At 38.2% G+C, this 19,691-nt stretch overlaps 1 protein-coding gene across 1 annotated transcript in view; it reads right to left on the minus strand.

The window, feature by feature from the left end:
• C7 (complement C7) overlaps positions 1-19,691 on the minus strand; it is a 57,028-nt gene that overhangs the window by 25,720 nt on the left and 11,617 nt on the right. The window contains exons 5-9 of the mRNA XM_027520141.1: positions 16,474-16,621; positions 15,348-15,486; positions 7,212-7,382; positions 5,699-5,942; positions 3,478-3,588 (exon numbers count right to left, since the gene is read on the minus strand). Of these exons, the coding sequence (XP_027375942.1) occupies positions 3,478-3,588; positions 5,699-5,942; positions 7,212-7,382; positions 15,348-15,486; positions 16,474-16,621 (813 nt within the window). The remainder of the gene's footprint in view (positions 1-3,477; positions 3,589-5,698; positions 5,943-7,211; positions 7,383-15,347; positions 15,487-16,473; positions 16,622-19,691) is intronic.

Here is a 19,691-nt window from a genome sequence, read left to right on the forward strand (position 1 = left end):
TGACGTTCTGGGAAAGGAAAAACTATGGAGACAGTAAAAATACCTGTGGTTGCCAAGTAGGAGGGATTTTTAGTGGATTTTTAAGATCTTTAAGGGACTTCTAGAGCAGTGAAATTGCTGTATATGAAACTATAATGGATTGTTGTTGAGTTGCTAAGTCATGTCTGACTCTTTCGATCCCATGGACTGCAGCCCGTCAGTCTCCTCTGTTCATGGGATTTCCCAGGCAAATATACTGAAGTGGGTTGCCATTTCCTACTCCAGGGGATCTTCCCAATCCAGGGTTGGAACCTATATCTCCTGCATTGGCCGGCAGATTGTTTACCACTGAGTCATCAGGGAAGCCCACTATAATGTTTACATGTCATTATGTATTTGTCCGAACCCACTGAATACACAGAACCCTCATGTAAACTATGGACTCTGAGTGATTATTCTGTGTCAGTATGGGTTCATCAATTGTAACAAATGGACCACTGTGGCCTGGATCTTGATAGTGGAGGAGGCTGTGCCCGTGGTTGGGGATATAGGGATTCTCTGTACTTTTTGCTCAATCACTTAGTGAACCTAAAATTACTCTAAAAACAGTATCTATTAAGAGAGAAAATAAAACAGACACAATCATTACCTAACAGTAGATGATTATTAAGAGATTATTACTCATATTCTTAATGTTCTTAGTGTAATAAGAATATTTGGGAGAGGGAGGTGGGGGATGATTTGGGAGAATGGCATTGAAACATGTATAATATCATATAAGAAACGAATCGCCAGTCCAGGTTTGATGCAGGATACAGGATGTTTGGGGCTGGTGCACTGGGATGACCCAGAGGGATGGTATGGAGAGGGAGGTGGGAGCGGGGTTCAGGACTGGGAACACGTGTACACCCGTGGCGGATTCATGTTGATGTATGGCAAAACCAATACAATATTATAAAGTAATTAGCCTCTAATTAAAATAAATAAATTCTAAAAAATAATAAATAAATTAGCATATTTTTTTAAAAAAGAATATTTGTTATACAGGCGACTGTCTTGCTTCTTAGAAAATACATGTATATACTTAGGGATGAAACATTATGCTGTTTGAAACTTCCAAGTGATTCAGCAAATATTACAAATATTTTAAATACATATTTTTGTATTGCTAAACAGTCAACATTATAAATACTATATGTAGATATATATGTAAATATATCAAAATAATAATTATTACATATAAGGGATGGGTACATGGGTATTTATTACTATTTTCTTTCAACATTTCTGTATGTTAGAAATTTTTCACAAGAAAATGTCAGGAGGGAAAGTTCATTGCATCTGGACTACTATAGTAAACAAAATGCTTTTAATTAACAGGCATACATTAACACATAAAAAGTGTTTTTAAAAACTCAAATACTAATCAAATCCCTTTTTTTTCATATCTGTGCCTTATAATTTCAGAAATATTTTCATCTCCATGTGTAGCTGATTCTACACTGATCATGACTGGAAATTCCTAACTTGCTAATCAGAGCTTGATTTTCATTTCCTTTTTTTAATCAAATTTTATAATTTCATCCAATTTTACAAATTTAAAAATTACATTTTTATAATCAGAATATTAAGAAATATTAAGTCTCATAATTTTAATAAAAATACCCGTGTGTCCTCATCTTGTTACATCTTTAATATGCAAATAGAACCACTTTTAAAGCAGTGTATTGCTAAGTTCAGTCCCTGAACTCCCAGAATCACCTGAACGACTGCAGATTTCTGATATCAGATGGATTTCTAGAAGGAAATAGCTGGGAGAAAAGCCGTGGACTGAGCAGCTGAACAGGCTAACCAGGTAATCCTCATGCACACCAAAGTCTGCGAATTACCACCTTAACTGATAAGCTTGTTTACAAAATACAGAGTCTGAGAAATCAGCTTTCATATTTATTTTTAAGCCTGTAGCCTCTCTCTCTACGCCTCAGTAAGCTTTCTGCTCAGCTGGCCCTCTTCCCCTAGACAACAGCCCAGGACAACAGCGAAGGATCCAGACTATGAAGCCAGACATTGGAATCTCAAGCCTGACACCAACTGCAGTCTTAGGCTGTGGCTCTCTGTGGCTCAGTGCCTTGTCGGTAAAATGGAAATATGGAATAATAACCAGCTCTTAGGTGGGAGTATATTGGCTAATTCTTGTAAATCACTTAAAATGGTGCTGGGCACATTGTAAGTGCTACCTGTTTGTTAAGCCCGAAAGAAAAAATAACACAAAATAACATTGATGAGCCACTTCTAATCACCAACCCAGCTGATAGCTGATGTCAACACCTTTTCAAAGCTCCACTTCCATTTCTATTTCCAGATCATTGGATTTCCACATTATTCAACTACTTGTCCTTCTCCTTTGTCCCGTCAGCTCTAAGAAGACAGCCTCTTTTCTAGCGTGTTCACTGCTACCTCACTAGTGCCTAGAACAATTTCTTCAGACACTATAGGTTCCATAAATAGTTGATGAATACAGTAAGTAAATGAAGAATTAAAGCCTGGCTTAACAGTGTCTCCCTCCTCCTTGCATTTATCCGCTAAAGAATCCTCACTTCCCTGATGAGGACCTTAGCACCTGCATCAGTCTTCTCCTTCATCCCAATTTCTGCCATCATCCCAAGAGAACTTGAGCCCCAGTATCACTCCATGGCCTTACACATTTCACGGCACAGTCTCATTTACATCCCTACACACTAAAAATCTCTTCATCTTAGGCAATTAAGTCTTAATCACCAAATCCAATAAAGAATCTTCAGACGTTCTTACTTAACTTCACTCTAGCACTTCTCGCTATCAGCTTCTTCTCCTCTACCTTCCCTTTTACTCGTCTCTTCTGGTTTTTATCCTATCAGATTATTCCCTTTCAATCCTTCTTGTTTCACTACAACTTTATATTTGTCATCTTTCATTTATTTGCTCCCTGTACTGAATCCTTTAACAGCATCCCTCACCATCAGGATGAAACCCAAACTCCCTGACACAGTGTCTAGACAGTCTAAATCAGCTTACCCTTCCAGTTCCTTTCTCAGTCACTCAAAGACTAACACACCACCTCCCCTACTCTACCATCACCATCACCACCACCACCATGCACCAAAATCTTTGCCTGCACTGAGCATCCATGTTAGAGAGTGAAACTGAAGCTTCCCCTCTTGGTGTCCTTTTTCTAGACTGGTTTGCCAACCATCCTCACAGGAGACAGTGGTGGTGTACATGGAGGACATAGTTACAGAGCACAGGACATACCCAGTGAACCTTCTGCTCTGCACGATGGATGGATGCATGGATGCAGATGGATGTCCATGACATCCGACGGAGAGATCACAGGTAAAATAGCCAAGTATTTGAAAAACGCAAAATAGAACGCCTGCTGAAATGTCAAAGTCCCTTGGAGACCACGAATTAACCATAAGGGGATAAACTTGTAATGAAAATTACCCCCTTCTCATTTACCTGAAACTGATTTTAAGACCTCTTCCATCGTTGTGCATTTTTGTTTTGATGATGTAAACAAAAACTGGAAATGTGAGGAAGCACATTTCCTCTTGTCCTCTGAATGGAAATCTGGAGGGAAAAATTTTAAACGTGCTTAGTTTCCACATTTGCTGAAAATCTTCTTTGAGATGCCAGGTGTGAGAGTGGGAGAAGAGATTGTTTCCTACCACTGTGGCCATATAATCAAAAATGTTATGATGTGTATATTTTCAAGTGCTCTAGAAGGATCAAAGGTCAGAAAAAGCAATATTTGATCTTTGTTATAAACAAAATAAGATACATGCATATATTTAGGGATAAAGCATCAAGTGTCTGTCTCACTTTCAAATGATTCAGCTGATATTGGCTTCTAATATCTTTAACCAGAGGGTGGAGTTACATGGATGATTTCTATATGAAACAGTGGAGGGAACTAAAATTGAACACCCCAAAGTTTGATATCTTTCACCCAACAACAGTCAGCTTCTCAGGCACAAGGCAAATAAGTAAAAGTTAATATGCAATGGCCTCCAGCCCACCTACTGGAGACACCAAAAACTGGGTTCTGGTTCTATAGTAATTAATTCCTAAAACCCTAGTTCTAGTGCCTCAGTGTCTCCATCTTTAACAGCTCTGGTTTCTACATTTTCTTCCAATGACATCTTAGTTGGTTATAATTTCTACTCATTATCAATTGGAATTTTGCCAATGTAATTTTAAAAAAGAGGATAGAAAATAATAAAGAGTAGAAATACATTTTAATATAATTTTACTAACAATATTATAATAAACTCAATATTTCTTAAAGAACACTTGTATGTATCATATCCCAGGAGCCTTGATTAATTTCAATTAAAACTTTGGGGAAGAACAGAAACTGCTCAAGTAAAATTTTTACTCAAAATTTTTACGAACTCAGAAGTCTTTTTTAAAAATCCTCTTCATTTCTTTTAAGATTTAAAGAAAAAAAACATGATCATGAAACTGAGTTTAGATCAAGCCATTTTCTGGATTAATTTCCCAAAGAAATATTGCCTCTGTTGTTGCTACAAAAACCTATACTTGTGCATTCATTTCCAACCTATTGAGGTTGGAAATGTTCACATTCTAATTGAACCATAATTGGTAAAAAAAAAAAAAAAAAATATTAAGCCCAAGGGGGGAAAATAGTCAATGGAAACAGAAAATATTGTGGTTTACCCGCAAGAGAAGGCTATATTCCTCCTCTGAATCTCATCTGAAAAGTCTTACTCTCCTCCAAAGTGGTAAGAAAGTCTTGACTGAAGAGGTGAACTGGGATAGAGAAGCAAGGGTGGCCGTGAGCTTCAGGACAAAACTGGGAAGAAGTTTGGACTTGGCCCATAAATAAGCCAGGGCCGAAAGGTCTTTGGAGAGGAAGAGTGGATCCTAAGACTCACATGCTCCTCCAACATGGCAGTAGCTGGTGGGGAACATCCTCTCACCGTGGAATCAACCAACATGAACTCAGTAGCGTGCCCAGTTTCTAACAAGAATCAGGCAATTCCAGCAGCAACATAACATAAGGATAAAGCTAAGCTGATGCTGGAGCCAGCTAGACCTCCTTACAATCTGTATGCCTTGAGATGGGTCTCTTCACAGCACTGAGTCTGCATTTCTCAGTCTGTGGGGCAGGAGCCATAATGGGCATATCACTGGGTAACAGTGAGGATCATTGCTGACATAGACAACTCACCTGTTGAGAAGGAATCAATAAATTTAAGCTACTGTTACAAGTCTTAGGTAGTGAGCAAACGTGATATTCAGAGCAAATTTGTTTTTAAAGGCATGGGAGTGGTAAAGAACAGAGGCAAATAAAAAAAAATACTTTATTGAAACATTTTGATTTCTGCAATATTAGTAAAATCCTCATCCATTTTCCTCAAGGAATATTACTTAATCTGAGAAATGGGGAGATCAAAAAGTATTATAAAAATCTAATCAACACCCTCTAGTTATCTCTAATGACTTAACTTTCATTTCAGGATACTATCCAAAAGAGTAGGCAAGCTTTTTCTTAAGGCCTGGAAGATTTTGTGTAGAGTATAATGGATTCATACAATTTTGGATTCCTTTGCAATTAACCTCTATTTGTCATATTTTAAAGCTCTAAAGTTTAACTACAGGTTATTCCCCCATTAAAATCCTTGCAATGCTTATATATAGCAATGTTTTTAATTACCAAATTTTTTGACTTTTTCTGAGTCCATATGAAAGATAACTTTGTATTCTCCTCCTAAGGACCCAGACTGAAGATAATGCGTCCCATACTGGTCAATCAATCTTCGGTAGGCACTGTAGTCATACAGAGAGGGAAGGTAAGAGAGTTCCTTCCAGAATGACTCAGCCAGTTGTAAAAATTCCGGATTGTTATTGATAAACTGAGCCACTTCAACAGTGTTCTGAAGAACCAACAATTGATAACTCTATAGGAATAAGAAAGAGTAAAAGGCATTTTAGGTTGAAGATTAAAAGACAACAGAAATAGTTTCTGGTCCAATGTCTCCATCAACAGTCACCTACATTAATGCAGACTTTATGAATTTTTTTTTTTTTTGATGCATAACGAGGTCTCTTCTGAGCCCACCCACTTGAAGCAATCTAAGGAATTTTTGGAATCTCAAACAGGAATAACATCTGAGTGATGACTTCATAACTTGTTTTATAGCTAACTTTTAAAACCCCAAGACAAAATTGTTATGCCCTCCTCAACTAGCAAAAAGGAATCAGCATCATTAACTACTAAATAATCTCACAAATAGGGATATAATGTCCTTAGAGTCCACATCTTGACAATGACTTATCAGTAGGGTGATCTAATTTATCTTTCATACTGGGGTATTTACAGGGTAAGCCACTTAATAATGAGATCTTTTAAACCCTTCCTAGGCATCTTTTCATGATATCCAAGACAGAGTTAACTTACACTAAATTCTCACTTATATGAATAATATAATATGAATATGATAAATGTTTTTACACTCATATTTCCAGTTAGTCATAAAACAAATAATATCTATATTCCTTTATACCTTACTTATGTGATTTATTTATCAAGTTACTGACTTTAAGAATGAGATGAATTATGCATATAATGAATGATAATCAGCCTGAAAAATACTTCACCACTAAGTATGTATCAATTAGTATAATTCATCCCAACTCTTCAGGTTGCCCATGATGAAAGTCTTAGTATCTCAAAACAACAGAATATCTAAAGTTAAGTCTTTTAACTCCTCAGATGAAAATGTTGGTCTCTCCAAAGTAATAAGGTATTTTAACATCTTTTATTGTAATACAGCTTATTTGAAAAACTCTAGTATTAGTGTTTCAGAAGCACATCTTCATTGGATTTTTGAAATAGTATATAACACCTATAGTACCATCAGTAATCATGAATTAGAAATTTAGGCTAGTTTTAACTAGAAGATTTTAAAGTTATAAGTATTTTTTGGATTTTTAAATAAGAACAAATAATGAGAAAATAAAAAGTGTAAATAAATACAATATGAAAGAGAATTAACAAGACAAAAGCTATACCTTTTAAAGAAGTATATTGGATTATCTCTTTGAAGAAGATACTATGCCCTAATTAAAAAATGATGGCTGATTATTTTGGTAAATACACTTTTGTTAATGTTAGAAATACTTAAACCAGCAAAATATGGAAAAGTTAATGAATATTTCACACTAACCTTTTTCTTAGTGAGTATATTCATATTTGAAGAGTAACCGTGTGAAGAAGATGAAGAACTAAAAAAGAGGAAACGTCCTTTACTAGATGATGAATGTTCTGTTGATGTCTCTTTTACATAAGCCCAGGTACTATTATAAAATTCATTATTAAAATCATTATTTATTTTCACCTATAAAGAAAATGAAAATTTTTGCTGTGAGCAAATTAAGGTCTTAGATGTAACCAAGAATAATTTGTCATGGCTTCCCTGGTGGCACAGAGGGTAAAGAATTTTCTTGCAATGCAGGAGACCTGGGTGTGATTCCTGGATTGGGAAGATCCCCTGGAGAAGGAAATGACAATCCACTCTAGTACTCTGGCCTAGGAAATTTCATGGACAGAGGAACTTGGCAGGCTACACTCCTGGGGTTGTAAAAGTCAGACATGACTTAGTGACTAAACTACAACCACCACACCTTAAATATGTACCATAAAGAAAATGAAAAATTTTGCTATGATCAAATTAAGGCCTTAGATGGAACCAAGAGTCTTTCATCATGGATCCCTTCACATGGATACTTTCTTCACATGATCTTCTCCAAAAGACAAAGCTCTTCATTAATGTAAAACAACAGTGATTCTCACTAAGACGAGGCCTATATGACTGTAAAGAATAGAGTTCATTATAATAATTACTTAGTCCCTTATTATAACAATTAGTGCATTATTAGAATTACTCCTTGTCAACCAGGAGACATAGTACTAATAACAGCAATCCCATGTGATTCACAAAATATGTTTGTGTACAAACATCTTGCATTTTCCTTTAATGCCAGCATTTAGCCCAGAAGTGAGCAAATCACCAGAGTTACACTAACAGAGACCTACAAAGCAGCTGGCTCTTGACTTTTCATCCAATAGAGGGACACAGAGATGCAAACAGGTGATATGAACTAGTTAGATCTCTGGGGCTTTGTTTTTGAAATACTCTATATGATCCGTAGTGGATTTAAATTTCTAATTCTGTTAGACTTAAATAAATGCTAGGGTTGGAATTGTTTTTCCTTTGCTAGATGGTAGAAGAAAAAGCCATCCCAGAAGAATTTTAAAACAGACAACAGGATAGTCACATGTGGCTGAGAAGGGACAGCTCCAGCATTCATGGAGAAGACTATCACTTCTTTATCCTTTATTTTGCCCTAGATCAAGTGTCAAATGAGGCCTGTCAAGTAATATAAATGTTGGAAGCATCCAGTGGAAGGTAAGGTAATGAAGAAGTGAGCATACATCCCATCTAAGAGGGTCTAAACATTCAAACCCATCAGGCAGTCTTGTATGTTACTACAAGTTAGTTCATTGTCTTTATTTTGTGTATATGTTAAAATTTACACATAATTTTATTTTATAGAAAACACCTTTTTTGTAAACAAGGATAAATCAGACCTTATATCTGATTATATTAAGAATTATATCAATTATATAATAAGAATTATATAATATCAATTATATCAATTCTTAATATTAATTGATGCAGCCTTCAATCTCTTCCTTTTTTTTAACTTTTTATTTATTTTATTTTATTTTTAACTTTACAATATTGTATTGGTTTTGCCATGTATCAACATGAATCCGCCACAGGTATACACGTGTGCCCCATCCTGAACCCTCCTCCCTCCTCCCTCCCTGTAGTGTGATCTTAAATTTGCTTCAATTAATACCCTCTTCACTCTGGCTAAGATCTTGAATTCCCCCAGACTGAGTCTTCCTCTGAAATCACAATGCAAACATCCTATACTCCGACTTTTTTACTCTTTCAACTCTCATTCTACTCTTGCCATAGCTTATTATTCAACTTCATAGAAAGAAGCTCTGCAAGTTACTTTCCCTTCTCTTTCCCTATCAGCACCTTCATTTTTTCACTTCCTTCCTGTTGTGGGTAAGCTTCATGGTTCATGACTTCAACCATTCTCATGCCAATGAACCTAACTCTTGCCAATGAGCCTTGTCTAGGTATGTCCTGCCACCATATTTGCCAGGCAGAAACTCAACTCTAGTTCAATCCTCACAGCCAAGCAGCTTAGCACTACTACAGAAAAATCACACAACTATCCATTGGTGATATGATAAGTTCATTCATGATTTCTAATTTCAGGGGAACCCTCAATACATGCCAGCAATCCTAAATCTCTAGCCAATTCTTTCTCCCATTCCCTACAGTATCAGTTTCAAAAGTTCTGCATCCATCTCAACCCCTCACTCTTACAGCCATTTCTTTCACTCTTGGAAGATAACCTTAATCTCATTCTTTACAAATATTCCCTCTGTCAGACAAGAGACTACTCATACTTCTGGCTAACAAATCTACAAACTTATGAACACCTTCACTTCCTTTCTGCACACGTGTTCCTCTTCCTATCTAAGGCTAATTTCTCTGACCTCTTTCTATACTGCATTTCTTCCCACCTCTCCAAAGGACCAATTAAATCGATTACTCCCTGTCTTACAGCTTCAAGTTTTCTTTCTCTACTGGTTCATTTCTATTAACACTTACACATATTCTGGGGCTTCCCAGGTGGTGCTAGTGGTAAAAATCTTGCCTGCCAGTACAGGAGATGTAAGAGGCATGAGTTAGATCCCTGGGTTGGGAAGAGCCCCTGGAGGAAGGCATGGCAACCCGCTGTGGTATTCTTGCCTGGAGAATCCCATGTACAGAGGAGCCTGGCAGACAACAGTCCATGGGGTTGCAAAGAATTGGACACAACTGAAGTGACTTAGCGTGCGCACACACACACACACACTCTAATCCTGCCAAAGTAAAAGGCACTACAATGACTCCAAAGTCACACTCCTGGCCTTCACACCCTATAGTTGTCATCTGCTAAAATAGTAGATGATACAACCTACCTACTTAGGTTATTATAAAGAAAAAATAAGGTACATTTAAAGCACTTGAAACAGTGCTTAGTATACAGAGGGCTCTTAATATATGTGAGCTATTTTTATCATTATTCAAATTATTTTTTTGTTAACAAAGTAGATTTAGAAATCTTGGACAACTAGACATACCTTCAGAGGATGCAGAGGATCAGATAATTAAGCATTAATTAAAATTTCCTTTAGAATATGTTTTCGCTATTAATTTGACAGACATATCTAATCTCTAAATAACAAAGTGAGGTAAATCAAAGACAAATATCACATATCACTTTATGTGAAATCTAAAAAAATGACGCAAATGAACTTGTTTACAAGACAGAAACAGACTCACAGACATAGAAAACAAAACTTATGGCTACCAAAGGAAAGGAGAGGAACGACAAATTAATTGGGGATTGGCAGATATCAGCTACTAAATATTAAGATAGATAAACATCAAAGTCCAACTGTATAGCAGAGAGAACTATATTCAATATTTTGTAATAAACTATAATGGAAAAGAATCTGAAAAGAATATATATACATATATATATATTTAAAGACTCACTTTGCTATACACCAAAAACACGTTTCAAATCAGTTATATTTCAATAAAAATTTTAATATTATGAAGTACATCCAAGACCAAAGCAGGAGGATCCAGAAAGTTGTTTTTTCCACCCTGATCTTTGCTCACTGCCATCTGCAACTCATTACATGCTGAGAATAAACAAGACTGTCTTTCAGCATCTCCCAAGCTGAACTAAGCAGGGTGGCACCTTCCCAAAGTGACCATGGAGCAGGAATGTGCTTGAATTTCAAAGGCTTCCTTGCAGTATGAAAAACATGAGCAAACAGAGAACAAGCATAGCTTCAAAGTAAGTGGACTCCTCGGTAAGAAACGGGGTTTGTCCTGGGTACGCTATCAAGCTGATTTCCAAAACAGAGAGTAGAAGAGAGATTGACCAATTCTGTTTTCTGTTTATTTACTAATGTTTATGCTCCAACAAGCCAAAAGTCATGTTCTACCTGAAGAGGGCTGAATCTGCAGTGGCCCCCAGTCTGTCTGAACTGAGGAGAACATCGACCACCTCTGTATTGGCACCTGGGTTTCGCGCTTGCCTGACTGACTCACTGCCTGCTACTTCCACCTCACTTCCCTCGGGCTGGATTCTCAAAACATCTCTACTCTTCACTCAGTAACAGGCTGTAATTTCCCTCTACCTCTGACAAACATTCCTTCAAATTCAGTGACTGGAAAGGCATTTCAGATGTCAATCCAAAAACCAAGCCACACTGTGAAAAATGAATGGCAGGATTACACTGTTATTAAATTATTTTTCTTCTTCAGAAGTGGCAGGCTTCCAACATGTCTTCCTTCCAACCATGTCAAAAGTCCTCTCCCTTATTATTTCTTCTGTTCTATATGTGTATGTATACACACACGCACACACACACACACTTCTCCCCCTTATAATAATGAAAGAATTATCAACACATTACCCTAGGAATAAGAGGAGAAAAATCTCTCTGCATATACCTACTCACATTCTCCCTTTAGGCCAAAGGATAAATTACAATACATGTTTTTCACCATGTTAGAATCTAGAGTTGAAAAAGCATTTAATACAATACATTGGGAGAGTAAACTGGGCTTCCCTGGTAGATCAGCTGGTAAAGAATATACCTGCAATGCAGGAGACCCCAGTTCAATTCCTGGGTTGGGAAGATCCTCTGGAGAATGGATAGGCTACCCACTCCAGTATTCTTGGGCTTCCCTGGTGGCTCAGATGGTAACGAATCTGCAGTGTGGGAGACCTGTGTTCGATCCCTGGTTGGAAAGATCCCCTGGAGGAGGGCATGGCACCCCACTCCAGTATTCTTGCCTGGAGAATCCCCATGGACAGAGGAGCCTCGTGGGCTACAGTGCATGAGGTCACAAAGAGCAACTAAGCACAGCACAGGGAGAGTAAAATATACTAGAAAAATGAAGGGCTGTGAAGTCTGACATACTGGCGTGTGTACTAAATCACTTCAGCCATGTCCAACTCTGTGCGACCCTATGGGCTGGAGCCCGACAGTCTCCTCTGTCCAAGGGATTCTCCAGGCAAGAATACTGGAGTAGGTTGCCATACCCTCCCCCATGGGATCTTCCCAACCCAGAGAGCAAACCCATGTCCCTTAGATCTCCTGTATTAGCAGGCCGATTCTTTACCACTAGCACCACCTGGGGCGTGCTGGAACTGAGCCCTAAGCCTTACTACTTATTAATTTAGTGACTTAGAGCAAGTCAGTTGAAGTCCTCTGAGCCTTGATTTCTACTTATACAAAACAGTAAAATATTACTTACCTTCCATAGATATTGTGAAGATATTGTGATTAAAATTATACAAATTTCTTAAAATAGTGCGGATGCCACCAGAGATATTCAAAACTTGGTAGCCATGATCATTTTTCAGATATGTTTCACTTTTCATTTTCATGATTCAATAATTTTTAAATGTAACTTAATTCCATTATAAGTTGGAGGTTTGTGGGTTTGCTCCTTATAATCAGAACTGCTTTCTGAAGATGGCTAATTTTGGTAAACTAAAGGCCCTTCCCTCTGAACATTCTAATAGTTTTGCTTTACAAATTTGGGAGTAATCAGTAAGGAGGGTTGAACTGGAAAATTTTGAGTTCTTGGAAGATGAAAGGAAAGGCATGAGAGAGGAAACCTTGGAAAAGAAGAGCAAGAAACAAGTTAAAACAGGATGAGACCAGAAACTTCTTTTTGTTGAGGTTGCGAAAGGACAGACAATTTAAGATGGAAGATCTCAACTGTTTTTGTTGAATGAGTTGGCATTGCTACAGCAGACAATCTCTATGTTCCCTTTAAATCTTCAGGAATTTACCCTAAAGCCATTACGCTTTTGTCTGAGTAGATTTTGTGTGGAAATCAAGGAACAGGATGAGATTAGGTAGTGTGTATAACAGAAACAGCCCGCAAGAAGCAGAGGAGACCTCAAGACCATAAATGAAGTTTAAAAGCCTGGAATACAGATGCTGGCAATGATGTGGAGCACAGGTCACTCTTCCACACTGCTGGTGGGGTATAGACGAACCATATATATATATATATATATCATTTTGGAAACTTTAGACAAATATAACCTATACATAACCTACAAGGCAGCCATTCGAGTTCCAGGTGTTTGCCCTAGAGAAACTCTAGCTCATTGGCATGGAACAACTCATGCACAAGAACATTCAAGGCATTTTCATAAGAAAAAAAAAAAGGAAATAGTAGTAAAAATGCCATCTATATCAGCATGAATAAATTTCAAAACTAACCTTGAGTGAAAGAACGATTCACAGAAGAAAACATACTAGATGATTTATCTGTGTAAGTGGCAAAGAATAAGCATACGGGATAAACATATACAGGAAAACAAGGAAGTGATTAATATCAACACAAAATGTAAGATAGCGTTTACACGGGCTGTACAGGTGGAGAGGATGCAACAGAGAGGGGCAGACGGGAGTTTTTAAGTCACCAGCAATACTCTATTTCTTAAGGTGGGTGCTAGGCATACATGAGTCCTATTTGTGTAATTGTTTTGTTGTCCAGTTGCTAAATCTTATCCAACTCTTTGGAACCCCATGGACTGCAGCACGCCAAGCTTCCCTGTCCTTCACTATCTCCTGGAGTTTGCTCAAACTCATGTCCGTTGAATTGGTGATCCAACCATCTAATCCTCTGTTTTCCCCTTCTCCTCCTGCCTTCAATCTTTCCCAGTATCAGGTTCTTTTCCAATGAGTCAGCTCCTCGCATTAGGTGGCCAAAATATTGGAGCCTCAGTATCAGTCCTTCCAATGAATATTCAAGATTGATTTCCTTTAGTATTGACTGGTTTGATCTTATTAGTTTTCTCCAAACTGCAAGTATATGTTATTCACATGCTTCTGTACATATGAAATATTTCATAATTGCTGCCACCAGGGGGAGACTCTGTGGCCAGCAGAGGCCCCCTTGGCAGTGCTGCTTCCTGACCCGCTGGTCTTCCGGAGTTATTACATTAGTGACATCCTGGAGCGTGTGCTCTGTTTTGGAGGGAATATCCTGAATATTACAGGGAACGTGCTCCTGGCACTCTGAACAGTGGAAGAGAATCCACTGGGTGACATCATTACCCTGGTGGCCAAATGGAGGCTGCAGATACAGAAGTAATTTGGAATCTGCCATATCAGAGCTAAAGATAGTTCCCTGCAGCTAAAGATAATTCCCCCACCAAGGATTGATCTCCCCCCAACCTCCACAGTGAAAGCATGGAGTCCCAACCACTGGACCATCAGAGAATTCCTTATTTTTCATTTTTAAGTAATGTTATATAAGTGGTATCATACAGGATATACTTGTGGGCTACTTTAATTCAGCATAACTTGTAATTCATCCATGTTGTAGTGTGTATAAGTAGCTCATTCCTTTGCATCGCTGGGTAGTATTGTATTGTATGGATGTAATATCTACTCACTTTTGATCTATAATTGGATTGTTGTCAGATTTTAGCTATCACAAATAAAGCTGCTATGAACATCTGTGTAAAAAAAAAATTAAAAATAAATGCATTTTTAACCAAGGCAGTGGTTAGGAAATTATCACAATCAGTTATGACCAGAGTCTTGAGTTTTAACACCCACACAGGGACAGACCATTAGGTTCTGGGAGCGTGGAATTGAAAATGAGACAATAGATATTTCAGCATGAATGACACAAATTAAAAGTATTATTGCCCTGTACCCCAGAGTTAAAGAATATGTGTTAACAAACTAGAGAATATAACATAAAAGAAGTAGACTCACAGATAAGGGAAACAAACTAAAGGGTTACCAGTGGAGGGGGTGGGGAGAGGGGGCAACACCGGAGGGGAGAGGAGGAGGCACTAACTAGCAGGAGGTGTAAGACAGGCTCAAGGATGAATTGTAAAACACCGGGAATATAGCCAGGATTTTTTTAACAACTGTAAATGGAAAGTAACCTTTAAAAACTGAATAAAAATTTTTAAATGTTTACAAATAAATAAAACATTTTTAAAAAGAAAATGTATTCTTTTTAAGCTCATATAAGACATTTATAAGAACTGATCGCACATGAGGCTACAAGTAAACTCAACAAAATATCAAAAAGCTCAATATCATAAATAATGATCTCTGGCAACAGTTTACAGACTAGAAAGACATTAAATCCATAATTAAGTACCTGGAATGTGTAGGAGAGGATATTTCCACTCAGTCTGTAGAAATCTCTCCCATCCCCACTATACACCTTTCTGCATTGACCACCAAAACTTTTGGTATTGAGGACTTGGTTTCTAAACTGGCCCGTTAGTGCATTGTAACTGTTAAAAAAAAAAAAAAATGAAAGAAGAAAAGGCTGTTAAAAACCAGAAATAGCAGTTGCTGAAACAGGCATCATTAGTGAACTCTGGATGTTCTTGAAACACATTACAGTTAAGCATCTCTGGGCGATCTCAAATAAAATCCTCCTAAAGCACACCATACATTACCAACTCCCCCTCATTGGTATAATGGCTAACACTAATGAATGGGGAAACCCAAGATCTTTTTAGCCCTAAGAACAGCTCTTTTGTATCTATGGCAACAGCTGGTTTTGAATTGCATCTTTAGATAAAACCAATACAATTAAGATTACTCTTGAGGAGATAGAACTCTCTACAAATGAATTTCAACTAATTGGCCCCTTAGCATGCTAACTGGTATACTCTTTGGAGTAATTTTACCACTTTTCTGTTAACACATTTCACATCTATCAGTCTCAGAGATTATCTTAAAACCTTGAAAACTTAACTTGAGCCTGACCTTTAAAAGTTTTTCAGAATTCTTTTTGAAAAGGCAAAGAGGATCACTCTAACTTCACTTGAAAGTTCCCAGCTAGCTGAGACAATTACTTTTCATCCCGAAGGTCCCAACACAATTTCTCTTTTCTTCCACTGCTCTCGTTCTGTGGTCTCTCAATTCCCTTAAATAGCCCCACATCACTGAATTAGTTCTCCTTGCCGTCTCCCTCTCCCATAGGGTGACTGACTGGCCAGGTTTTCCCAGGTCTGAGGGTTTCCTTGGATGCAGGATTCTCAGCGCTAAACCCAGGACGCTGCAGGGACAACTGGTCCTTCCAAGCTTTACCGCATATGCTTACAGGTGTATATGTAGGCATTTTTTTAATGTTTCAGGATGTGGCAAAGAGATCTAAGTAAAGGTTGACTATTAGTTGATTTGCTCTTAGATTTACCAAACCACAGACTAAAACACAACAAAATGAAAACTACAGCTCGTAGATGTATACAGGAAGCCACTCAGCACCTTACCCACGTCCGGTAAGCTCTATGTTTGGAGGAGGTTTATCCTTGTCACAGGCAGGTCTGCTTTCTGCATCCTCGCATCTGTCTTCATCAGCACCGTCCTCTTCACAGTCAGAATCCCCATTGCAAACTAAAGATTTGCTGATGCACTGACCTGAACACAAGACCATCCACCACACAAAAATATTAGAGGAAAAAAGGAAAACACTACCTGGGGTCAAAAGGTTTCAGCCTGGGCTCCCAACACAGTACTGATACTCTAGTGTGAATTTAAGATAAACCCTCACTGCCCAAGGAATGAACGCTGATTATTTTGGTCCTCATTTTGCAACATGCAAAATTGATTCTGACCTTGCTGCTGCTGCTGCTGCTGCTAAGTCACTTCAGTCGTGTCCGACTCTGTGCGACCCCAGAGATGGCAGCCCACCAGGCTCCCCGGTCCCTGGGATTCTCTAGACAAGAACACTGGAGTGGGTTGCCATTTCCTTCTCCAATGCATGAAGGTGAAAAGAGAAAGTGAAGTCACTCAGTCATGTCCGACTCTTAGCAACCCCATGGACTGCAGCCTACCAGGCTCCTCCGCCCATGGGATTTTCCAGGCAAGAGTACTGGAGTGGGGTGCCATTGCCTGTGACCTTGAATGAACAATAAAATTTAAAATAGAACCCAAATTCAAATTCCAGGCTCTTATCCATAACCATCAAGCATTTTGGTCTCCAAAATCATACAAGGTCAACCATTGGGAAGACAGATTGACTTCCTGCTCTTCAACCTTTGATTTCTTTTCTGAAATCACTGATGAAGATGCTGAAGTCCTGCCTTTCTTGGTATTTTAAATATATATGCTTTGAGAGCATGGGGACTGGATTAAAAAAATAAAATTCATTCTGAAGGCTGTCTTTTCACCTTGCTTATAGTTTCTTTTGCTGTGCAGAAGCTTTTAAATTTTAATTAGATCCCATTTGTTTATTTTTGCTTTTATTTCCAATATTCTGGGAGATGGGTCATAGAGGATCCTGCTGTGATGTATGTCGGAGAGTGTTTTGCCTATGTTCTTCTCTAAGAGTTTTATAGTTTCTGGTCTTATGTTTAGATCTTTAATCCATTTTGAGTTTATTTTTGTGTATGGTGTTAGAAAGTGTTCTAGTTTCATTCTTTTACAAGTGGTTGATCAGTTTTCCCAACACCACTTGTTAAAGAGATTGTCTTTTCTCCATTCTATATTCTTGCCTCCTTTGTCAAAGATAAAGTATCCATAGGTGTGTGGGTTTATCTCTGGGCTTTCTATTTTGTTCCATTGATCTATATTTCTGTCTTTGTGCCAGTACCATACTGTCTTGATGACTGTGGCTTTGTAGTAGAGCCTGAAGTCAGGCAGGTTGATTCCTCCAGTTATAAGCAAGGTGAAAAGACAGCCTTCAGAATGGGAGAAAATAATAGCAAATGAAGCAACTGACAAACAACTAATCTCAAAAATATATAAGCAACTCCTACAGCTCAATTCCAGAAAAATAAACGACCCAATCAAAAAATGGGCCGAAGAACTAAATAGACATTTCTCCAAAGAAGACATACAGATGGCTAACAAACACATGAAAAGATGCTCAACATCACTCATTATCAGAGAAATGCAAATCAAAACCACAATGAGGTACCATTTCACGCCAGTCAGAATGGCTGCAATCCAAAAGTCTACAAGCAATAAATGCTGGAGAGGGTGTGGAGAAAAGGGAACCCTCTTACACTGTTGGTGGGAATGCAAACTAGTACAGCCACTATGGAGAACAGTGTGGAGATTCCTTTAAAAACTGGAAATAGAACTGCCATATGACGCAGCAATCCCACTGCTGGGCATACACACTGAGGAAACCAGAAGGGAAAGAGACACGTGTACCCCAATGTTCATCGCAGCACTGTTTATAATGGCCAGGATATGGAAGCAACCTAGATGTCCATCAGCAGATGAATGGATAAGAAAGCTGTGGTACATATACACAATGGAGTATTACTCAGCCATTAAAAAGAATACATTTGAATCAGTTTTAACGAGGTGGATGAACCTGGAGCCTATTATACAGAGTGAAGTAAGCCAGAAAGAAAAACACCAATACAGTATACTAATGCATATATATGGAATTTAGAAAGATGGTAACAACAACCCTGTATGCGAGACAGCAAAAGAGACGCAGATGTATAGAACAGTCTTTTGGACTCTGTGGGAGAGGGAGGAGGGGGATGATTTGGGAGAATGGCATTAAAACATGTATAATATCATATAAGAAATGAATCGCCAGTCCAGGTTCGATGCAGGATACAGGAAGCTTGGGGCTGGTGCACTGGGATGACCCAGAGGGATGGTATGGGGAGGGAGGTGGGAGGAGGGTTCAGGATGGGAAACACGTGTACACCCGTGGCGGATGCATGTTGATGTATGGCCAAACCAATAAATATTGTAAAGTAAAAATAACAATAATAATAATTTAAAAATTAAAAAAATAATAATAAAAAATAAAATTCAACATTTATTTAACACCTTCTTTGTTCTAGACACTCCTGGGTGTTGGGATGCAATTAAAAAGGAATTCACCAGGCTTTTCATACACTTTACAATCTAATAGGAAAGAGTGTGAAGACAGATCATTGCAATTCAGCAGTATAACTGTCATGATAGATACAAGCTGAGAGTACCAGAGTACCAGAAGAGAGGAAGCACTAGAGGTACCAGATGATCTAGCCCCTGCCTCCCTGCCCAGTGTCATCTCCAGCCATTCTCTTACCAGCTGCTTATGCCCTAGTCATACTGGATCACTTACCTAAATCAAAGGTCAATCTTTTTGCCATCTCCACTGACTTTGCAGATAGTTTTCTCACCCTCAAAGGGGTTTCTCTACTTCTCGCCTACTTGTCCTTCAAAAATCAGATCATATATTATCTTCTTTCAAAAACCACCCCTCCCCTACAAACTATGATGTATGGCCTTCATTTGTGTCCTAATAGCAAGCATGGCACAAAACTGTCCTGCCAGCCCATCCCACTATGCTTTTGATCCAATGCAACAAACGTATGTTGAGAGTCTACTATGTACTACACACTCCAGATGAAAAAAATAAAAGAAATAAAATCCACATCTTCAAGGAATTCACAGTCTACCAAGAGACACCCAGGGCAACATATACTTCAGATTACAGATGATACAACACACATGGAAAACATGGAAAGTAGTT

This window comes from Bos indicus x Bos taurus, chromosome 20, assembly GCF_003369695.1.
Source record: "Bos indicus x Bos taurus breed Angus x Brahman F1 hybrid chromosome 20, Bos_hybrid_MaternalHap_v2.0, whole genome shotgun sequence".
Classification (NCBI taxonomy): domain Eukaryota; kingdom Metazoa; phylum Chordata; class Mammalia; order Artiodactyla; family Bovidae; genus Bos; species Bos indicus x Bos taurus.